Raw genomic sequence first — 10123 nt, 5'->3', positions numbered from 1 at the left:
AACAAAAATGAAATGTAGATCTTAAATTTTTAAAAATTAGTTCCATTTAATAATCTCAGGTCACATGACCGACAAGGGATTTAACATGATTTTGAGGTTAATGGTGTCCATTTAAGTTCTAATTAAAACCAAAAGTTATTTAATTTTGTAAACTACAGATGGAGGAAAATATTGTAGCTGAGAGAGGGAGCTGAGCACAGTTGAACATACTGAAATTGTATGTCCTGATGCTATATAAGAACCCTGAGTTGACTGCTTAATCCACTTATTGTGGTTGTCTGTGCCTTGCAGATACCAAATATAAAGCCATGGTCTAAGTAATTTGACACATTCCTATAGTCAATCCACTGGGTCCAATCCTTTCAATGGAAGAGGGTCTCATGCACTCTAAGGGCTTGTCTTCACTAGGAAATTTAATCATGTCTAAACATAATTTTAATCTTGAGTTAGGTGACAACGCTGACAACAACTGACTGGTCATCATCCGCAAGGATAAATCGTGTTCCACATTGTGTCAGATACTGATGGGTAAACCCTAGTACATCTGCACTGACTGTCAGCACTGTGTTAACTAACTCAACTATTAAAAATCAAGTCTAAATGGAATTACATTTCTAGGGAAGATAAGGATGAAATTCAGCCCTGTGCAAAGACCCAGCACTAGGCCTATGCACTATTTTCATCCCTCTTAAGCTCTCAAAGAAAGATTTAAGCAAGACAAGGCCTTGTGCTGACCCTTTATTCAGAATAGACTTGACACTAATAAAATTGGTCTCATAGGAAAACCATGTAAATTTTTCAGTACAGAAGCAATCTATGCTAGAGTAAAGATGTGCAAGGCTCCTTGATGCTGTCTGCTTGTCTTTACAGTTCTCTGTCAGAGAACAAGCAGTTTCAATTACAGTCCAATAAGGAAGATACAAGTACAAAGAAATGTTATGATGGGGTCCATTTATTTTGTATAATAAATATGCACATTTTATGTGGCTCAGACACCTGGTGAATTGCCCCCAGGATTGCAAGGATCAGGCACCCCTTGCTCAAAACATAGGTCGGATGATCAGCCTCTTGGAGCTTGTCTGAGGCCTCACAAGGAAAACTTGCAAGCATAGCGCTGTGTGGTGATCACAAGAGGAGATGCTGATGATCACATTTAAATCAGTCTACTGTAACACTAGGCCCAGCTGAATAATAATCTCATAGGCTGCTGTGAGGACTATTTAACTATGTCAATAATACTTTCTTGAAGAGTCATGCACTGTTCCTTATATAATCCCTCCCACAACAGAACATTGAGGGCTATTAGATGGTATCCTCAAGTGGGGACCACAGCTGAATCAAACAATTTGAGCAACCCAAGAAGCCCCAAATCCCATCTGTTTGTTTGCATTTATTTCTTTAAAAGAGCTGGTAGTGTGCCTTAAGGAGCTTCGCTCAGACATACACATTAAGCCCAAGTTCAGGGGCAGCTATTTTTCCCTCCTTGGTGAAATTGTCGATGGGGAGGCCTTTAATTTTCTTTAACCAGGCCTTCCTGCACTCTTTTTGCTGGTCTGCTATACGTTTTGTTTGGTGAGCTTGATACTCAACAGCTGTAGCTTCTTCATACATTTTCATCTGCTTCACTGTCAGAAGCCTGAACCCGCTGTTGATCCGGTAAGGATTTGCAGTTTGTAAGAAGAGGGGACTTTCTCTCCGGGGCCCTGCTTCAATTTTAGTTTGTGCGATCATCATGCGTGTCAGTTTGATGGATTCAGATGAGCTCGTTAAGTGGCCAATCAACTGAGCCCCACCCTCAGATAGGGAAGTGGCTCTGCCATGGCTAGTATGAACCTTCTCTTCTGGCAAGCTGCAGCATGACTTGGAGCGTACAATCATGGGAGCAGGAATGAAAGAGTGCACTGCAGACCCATGCAAAGAGTTCTTCAAATTGAGCTGCAGTCTTTTGGTTTCAAAAGGTGTGGAAATTCTTTTCATAATCAGAGAGCTACTAGCAGATTTAATGTGTCTGAGTTGGGCTGACTGATCCTTTTTCTCTTGCTTAGGGATTTTGTATGACAACATCTTTTTAGGGCATTCCTGGGGGTGCAGCCGAGGTCCCCAGACATCTCTGATTTTTGCATGGTGTATCATATTGGAGCTGACTTGGTCTGGCTTGTAGGCGTGCTGCAGCGTGCTAACAGTCAGGAGAATCTGGTCAGGAGAAATGGGACAATGCGGGCTTCGTTTCTTTATACGCTGTAAAGTGGCCTCTGTGTTTTCAGCAAGTGAAGATGCGTGGACTGGAGAGTCGTAGCCAGATTCACTATCTATTTCCAAAGATAAACATGAAGAAAAGAAGAAAAATCTGACTCTATATATAGACGTATATATGGAAGTGATTTTACAGTGAAACTGGTGGTGGTAGTAGCCTGTTTGATCCTTCTTGGAGAGATGGAGTCCCCAAAGGGGGATGATAATGGGCACTAACGTGACAGTCCTGGAGACTGAGTTTCCATGTTTACCCACAGAAGCACAGCACAAGGAACAGCCAAGCAAGCTTCCCCAAGGCTGTCCTGTCTGATGTGTGTCCATCCTAAGGGTGGCAGAGGACCCTCTTTATGGGTTCAGTCACAATCATTCTTTGACCTGATTGCCAACAGTGGTGACAATTCTATGTTAGTTATCTATAGAGTGGGAGTTGCAATAGTCTGTAGGTGTTAAAATAATTTATGACACTGGGTGGATAATTGTTTGTGGGTGCTTTGACACCTGTCTTTGTTTCCTTGAAGTCATGGTTTCTAATGGGAGCAGAATTGGGTCTCATGAGGGTGATGCCCGTAAGTGAACTCAAAATGCCAAGTCAGTTTCCAACATAAGCTGCTGAACAACAATCAGACGGTAACAACTTTTGGCCATTATGTATCTGAACTGGATTAGAATTGGAAAGCTCAAGGTAAACAAGGTTCTGATGTTTGAACATTTTGGAGAGTGGTCTCTGATGAAGGGGACCAATCACCGTCTTTAATCATCATTCCAAGATTATCTGATTATGGCCAAAGTTACGAAATGGTAGGGATTTTAAAATGAGAAATATAGCAATATAGAGCACACAGCATTAAGGACACTGTTCTTGCCAGGTATAGGTAAATGTGGAGTATTAACATAAGTAATGTCCAGGTAGAGATGGGCCTGATGCAAACCCAAGATCCAAACACCTGTGAATAGTAGGGATCAGATCCTCAGCTAGCATAAAGTGGTGTCGCGCTATTGACTTCAGTGGACTGTGCCAATTTACACCAGCTGAAGATCTTGTCCTATGGGAGTTTGAAATCCAAATCCACACAGGGATTCAAATGTTGCCATTAAATCCCACTTCTATGTATTAAAAATTATTTTCATGACTTTTCTGTAGTTTTTACCTTGCTGGCTCCAGATCTTTTGCTTCTTGTTCAGGTTTTCCTATTTATGAACCCGTTCTTTGTGCCTGTTTCACATGCTTTAACCTATTTTTAATACTACTTGTCTTTTTGCCTTCTCCTTACCCCACTTCATCCTAACTTACCTTTCGCTGTATTTCCATAGTCTAGGGTATCTTACCAACATGTCCACTGCTTCTCTTCTCTGTTCTCAGACTCTTTGGGATTCAATTATAATCCCCAACCGGTTCTGAATTTAGAACTCATTGCCAGTACATAAAATGCCATTGGCTTCTCTAATCCACTGTGTTAGCCAATGAAGCGCTCACTGGAGTGGGAAAAGTCACTGTAAGGCTTCTCTTTATCACAGTTCATTTCTCCAGTGAGAAAACCATTAAGAGCCATATTCTCTCTCAGCTACAGTCGCCACTGAGGACAAAATTTGATCCAATACAAGCCATCGGAAATATGAAAGTGGTGGGAACATCATGAAGGACTGTATCCAGCCTAGGTCTCGTCTGAAAAATACTAAAGCCCCAACCAACACTCAGGGGCTGCCCAGACAAAATTAAAATACACTAATACGAACAATACAACCGGGAAGAAAAATGATTTCCATCAGATCGTCAAGGAGCACACCTGGGATTTCTGGATTAGCTTGTCCAATTTTAATGTAAAACCACCTTGCTGGCTGGCTCAGCCATGTTGGAACAAAGTGTATTTACAGAGTGATTTCTTGAGCAAATATTGGCATTTAAATAGTAGCTAACCATTTCTTCTGAGAATTTGTGTGTGGAAACCCTCTCCTTCCCTCCCCAGAGAAAGTTACTTTTTTAGTAGATCAAAGTGATTTTGACATTTAAAAGGAAATCTAAAGTGTAGCAATAAGGGCATGGGGGAAGAAATGGGCCCAAATATTACATAACTTTTCTAGGCTTCACAGTTAGAAGAGATCACTTGTTTTAATGTCTGTTCATCTGCCTGACCTAAAACAGCCTCGTAACCATTGTAGGCCCCAAAGAGATCCACTTACCCAGTGCAGACTCCAGATCAAACTTCTCATTTACTGCAGGCCTCTTACCCAGAGCATATTACCCCTTACCATATAATCTATCTATCTTTGATATTTCTAATTTAACCATCATCATCATAGCATCTAGCCACCAAGGTCTCTTACCAGACTCTGACAAGCTTTGTGGTTTTGCTGCACCGTATGTTCGACCTGAGTCATCTGAATCACTGCTGTAGACCTGTCGTCTCCCAGGAAGAGCAAACCTTTTCTTCTGGTCCGGCTTTATTTCAAGGCAACCCATGCTCCTTTGCAAAGTCTGATTTGACTGGTGAGCAGGTGCCTTCACAAATTCATAATGGAGACCTGCAAGAGAGGGACATGGATTAATCCTGTAGCATTAAGATTTTAAAGCTAATTGTCTTTTATCTACCAAGGTCATCATTATCTATGTATTTTCTGAAATTCTGGCTTTCGATTACTATTTTGTTTCTAGTTCCAACTTCTAAAGCTAGCGAGCCATGGTTGACTGAAAAATATCTACAAATGTTTGAGAAGCTAAAAGTGTCAGAGAAGCTTGGAAGACGATACCTTCATGCCTCCTTGTTGGGACAGATTCAAATCTGGATTATGCTGGTGAAAATCCATAGATTCTACAATCACTGACTCTGAGGATTTACACTGGTTGTAACAGAGGTTGGAATCTGGTTCATTCCTTCTCTATTGCCTGTCTCCTTGCAACGCATGGGTCTTCAGGTGAATGGCTGTGGTGGGTGTTAATGCCACATGACTGTTTTAACAATCCTGGGTAGCTGCATTTTTTGACATTAAGACATTTAATGGTCTTGCACTAAAGGACTGAAATGGAATCTAAGGGTACGTCTACACTGCACGATTATTTCGAATTAGCTTAAACCGATATTACAAAACAGATCTAATAAAATCGGTTTAGCGCGTCCACAGTGGGATCCCGAAATCGATTGTTTGCGTCCATGGTCCAAAGCTACCATCGATTTCAGGAGCGGTGCACTGTGGGTAGCTGTTCCTCAGCTATCCCATAGTTCCCACTTCCGGGTTGAGAGCACAGTGCCTGATGGGGCAGAAAACATTGCCCCGGGTGGTGCTGGGTACAGCCTCACCCCTCCCTTTGTGAAGGCAGCAGACAACCCTTTGGCGCCTTTTTCGCGGAGTGCATTGAGCAAACGCCATAGCACAGCAATCTTTCCCTTTTTTTTTTCACGTGGTGGTGGGGGGAAATAAACTGAGGAGCTGTTCCCTGAACCACGCCAGACACTGTGTTTGAACCTACAGACATTGGGAGCTCAGCCAAGAATGCAAATAATTTTCAGAGACTGCTGTGGACTGTGGGATAGCTGGAGTCCTCAGTACCCCCTCCCTCCCTTCATGAGCGTCCATTTGAGTCTCTGGCTTCCCGTTACGCTTGTCACGCAGCGCTGTGTATCCTGGAGTTTTTTATTCAAACGCTTTGGCATTTCGTGTTCTGTAACGGAGCTGGATACAACAGATTTGTCTCCCCATACAGCGATCAGACCTAGTATCTCCCGTACGGTCTATGCTGGAGCTCTTTTTCGATTTCAGACTGCATCGCCAGCCGTGCTGATCAGAGCTCCACGCTGGGCAAGCAGGAAATGTAATTCAAAAGTTCGCGGGGCTTTTCCTGTTTACCTGCCCGCTGCATCCGAGTTCAGATTGCTGTCCAGAGCGGTCAGTGCTGCACTCTGGGATGCCGCCCGGAGGCCAATAACGTCGATTTCCGTCCACATGAACCCTAATCCGAGTTATCACTATCGAATTTAGCGCTACTCCTCTCGTTTGGGAGGAGTTCCGAAATCGATTTAAGGAGCCGTTTAACTCGATATTAATGACGACGTCGTGTGAACGGATACAGCGTTAAATCGGTATATCGGCCATTAAACCGATTTAAAGTCGCAGTGTAGACCTGGCCTCAGCTGTGAATTTCTTCACAATGTTTTTGTTCTAATGAATATTTTAGGACAAAGACAAAAGCTTCGCAGTGTCCCAGACATGTGGTGTCTGCAATATAGAGCACAAGCTCAGAGTTGCAGGTTTCTGCATCACAATTTGGATTCAGTAGCCACCCATAGACTGAAACTGCATCGGAATGGTACAGTTTGAAGAGTGTAAGCCTGTGTGGATTTAATCTTCATCTTGGTTGTGAAGTCTGATCACAGATGCTGCTAAGACTTATTTTAAAATTCCCCCCCACAGTATAAGTAATAATTGGTGCACCTCAGCAGGGACTTAAGCATATGCCTAACTTTAAGCACATGAGTAATCCCACTGACTTCAGTGAGACTACTCACATACTTAAAGTTAGACACTTGAATAGCTTGCTGAATTAGGACCTCAAGTTTCTAATGCACCCTGCTTCTCACAGGATCCTAAAGGGCCTTACAAAATATATAGTATTGCTGAAATGCAGCAGCTGTCTAGCACACATCCCTGGACAATGGTGGGGGATTAGCTAGGACAGTGGGTACCTGAAAATATTTCCTAACTCATTTTTTTAAACTGACTAGATTTCAGGTTGAGGCTGCCCCTTTAACACAGTGCACTGCATGAGGTGTATATGGTACCTGAACGTGTCCCGGAACCCCTCGTTGACCCACGGCGAATCAGGTATGCCAACATTATCTGGTCCTCATCTGGTTTCTCCTCAGAATAATATATCTTCTTGGGGCTGGCTAAATCCCGTTTCATGCGCTGAGCACGAACATATGGATAGGGCTGCATACTGACCCTGATTTCTTTGTGCTTTTCCTTATCCTTTGTTACTTCCTCTCGGTCGGCCTGTAGCGTGTAGTCCCACTCTACATCCTCAAACTGGAACATCAGTACACTGCTCAGAGCATTGATCACCATCCTAGGAAGGGAAGAGGAACAGTGCTAAGAAACACACATTGTAATAATGGTTTAGCAGTTACCTGTTGTGCAAGGTAGCTTGTATGCACTGTTACAGGTGCTGAGGCGCACGACTAGAATTGAAGATGCAATTGCTTGGCTGGGGAAATGAAGATGAGCAGTGTTTAGATTGTTGCCAGCCCTGGTGGTCAGACCCAGCACATTCCAATTAATGCAACCTGAATGTAAAGAACGCTGTTGAGTTCATTCATTGCTCGGTATAACTGGGAATAACGAGATGAAATCATGAAAAGGAAAAATTTTCTGACTGTTAGGCTGTGAAATACTGCCCAAGAGAAGTGGTGGTTGTCCTGTTGCTAGGGCCCCTTGAATCTGGGTGAAAAAGCACTGGGAACAGACTGTAGGAAACATGCCAACTCTTGTCTAGAAGGATGGATGTGATGAGTAGGCCTTTTTGATCTCTTGCATTTATGAAAATGCAGTAGAACACTGGTGTGTTAAGAGCACACGTGGTCCTGATCCTGAACCCACCCAGACTTCTGAGGAAATTCAGATCATAATCTTGATCCCACTTTATAGCTTTCCCCTATCTCTAAAATGGGCCTGAATCTAAACATCAGACTGAATATCCCATGTTTTGGGGAAGTTTGGATTGAAATCCGAACCAAAACACCACACCTACTTAATAGAATAACATATTGCAGTGATCCGTAGTCAATAAACCAGCAGAATCCTCTAAAAACACCCCACCTGTTAGGGCTGTAAAAAGGACATGATTTCTTGAGCAACACGATCTGTCTAACTGGCTCAGAGTCTGAGTGCAACTGCTATTACCCACCTATTTTCTACAATGCAGAAGGACACCACAGGATCACCTCTGCTGTTGGCCCTCATCACCTTCAGGCAGGTCCCAGTCAGGAAGTTAAATACACGTATTTTTCCATCAGCGCAGCCACTGATGACTCGGAGATACAGAAATGCCAGATACAAGACTTCCCTGAAAACAAAACACTGGAGAATAAGCACATTCCTTATTCCTACATGAGAAGATTGAAGTAACAAGGTTCTTGGATGGCGAGTGAAGCAGGTCCATCTCTGCCTATAGGGTAGATGAGAGAACGAGTCAGGTTTAAAGGAGGCTGGGGAGGATGAAAGTCACCCAGCAAATACCTTCCTAATCATTACTGCCTTCGGAATGGAGAGATGGCCAAAATTATGAAGTCTAGACAATTTATTGGACATATGCATGCTCAAAAAATGAACGAAGCAGTTATTCGTAGCAACCACTGTGTCTAAGACCAGTCACAGCTTATTAGCTTTGCCAGTAGGCATTTTCAATCCCATCTCTTCCTTTAAATAACCTCTGAAAATAAATGCAAACAGTATAGTGATGTAGTCTTATCACAGCACAGTTAAAATCACAAAATGTCTTGATATGCAAAGGGAATGGTTTCCACAACAAAACTAATGCCTCCACGTTTCACATATGTACTATCTTCTATTTGTCTTTTCTGCCAAAATATGTAGCTTAACATGCTATTGAATATATTAGAGGTTCCTGAAATTTTGGTGTATCTGGATCCCATTTTATCTTAAATCATCCCTGCTTCTTTGTCAATAGCAAAGAGGTGGGAATGATCTTGTTTTCCTGAACTCCTTGACTCACAGTGGGTCAGTTGGTCCGGGACTGGGATAAGAGCACCCCACATTTAGGTGGATTGAGTCCTAGATGTTAACATTTGTCATGGCTGGGAGCATTTGCATCTAAGTCTTTACAGTTCACGTCCAGAAGACATAAGATCTGCATTAGTTTTTCTTCCAAAGAATTGTGTTTTGTTTATTCTGTTTTTTCACCTGCACTCACATCATTATATTTGGTTTTGGTGAGTAGTGAGGACCTCACAGAAGAAATGGTTGTCGGGGACAACCTTGGTTCGAGTGATCATGAGCTAATTCAGTTCAAACTAGATGGAAGAATAAACAAAAATAGATCTGGGACTAGGGTTTTTTATTTCAAAAGGGCTAACTTTAAAGAATTAAGGAAATTAGTTAGGGAAGTGGATTGGACTGAAGAACTTGTGGATCTAAAGGCAGAAGAGACCTGGAATTACTTCATGTCAAAGTTGCAGAAACTATCAGAAGCCTGCATCCCAAGAAAGGGAAAAAAAGTGATCCAAGTTTGATGAAGTGAGGGGTTTTCTTGGGGTTTTCTGTTTTTTCCAGGGTTTGCATGCACAGTGGGTGGGACTCAATGTCCCTGGGTGTTACTGGTTTAACGAGGTGAGAGGAGAGGGAGTTTGTTGTTACAGAGGACCGGAGAGGGACTCGGGACCCAGCTCAGGAGACATGACCAGTTCTGGCCAGTGAGAGGACAAAGGGCTGCAGAGAGAGGACCCCACTGACCTGACCAGCCGGTTCCAGACAGAGGAAAGCTGCAAGGAAAGGAGACCCAGGCTTCCTGTTTACGACCCTGTTTACCTGGAGAGAAGACAATGGACAGAGGCGGGGCTTGAGGTCGGGGATATCAGAGGCCCAGCTGGGAAGCAGGGGGGCTCAGGGCTGGCGAGGGGAAGCAGGCAGAGCCCACCTGGATGCAGGGAGAGTGGGATGTGCTGTTATTGTGAGAGGCCAGGCCTGAAGCCCTGAGAGTTTCCTGTGCTGTGTTCAACTCTCAATAAACCCTCCTGTTTTATGCTGGCTGAGAGTCACTCTGATCTAGAGAACAGGGTGCATCAGCCCCTTTGGGGTGCAGAGGCCCAGGGGGTCCAGAGTACGTAGACTCCCGGAGGGGGCCCACGGCAGAGACAGGCAT

General features: G+C 43.4%; 1 protein-coding gene across 1 annotated transcript in view; it reads right to left on the bottom strand.

Annotated features, from left to right (window-relative positions):
• Positions 1-971: 971 nt before the first annotated feature.
• The window catches only part of FBXW10B (F-box and WD repeat domain containing 10B), a 29630-nt gene continuing 20478 nt past the window's right edge, over positions 972-10123 (bottom strand). The window contains exons 11-14 of the mRNA XM_032777066.2: positions 8150-8308; positions 7026-7312; positions 4576-4773; positions 972-2309 (exon numbers count right to left, since the gene is read on the bottom strand). Coding sequence (XP_032632957.1) covers positions 1435-2309; positions 4576-4773; positions 7026-7312; positions 8150-8308 — 1519 coding nt within the window. The 3' untranslated portion in view covers positions 972-1434. The remainder of the gene's footprint in view (positions 2310-4575; positions 4774-7025; positions 7313-8149; positions 8309-10123) is intronic.

This window comes from Chelonoidis abingdonii, chromosome 13, assembly GCF_003597395.2.
Source record: "Chelonoidis abingdonii isolate Lonesome George chromosome 13, CheloAbing_2.0, whole genome shotgun sequence".
NCBI lineage: Eukaryota > Metazoa > Chordata > Testudines > Testudinidae > Chelonoidis > Chelonoidis abingdonii.
The sequence above is the reverse complement of the archived record's forward strand: the minus strand, read 5'-3'. Positions and strand labels throughout refer to the sequence as shown.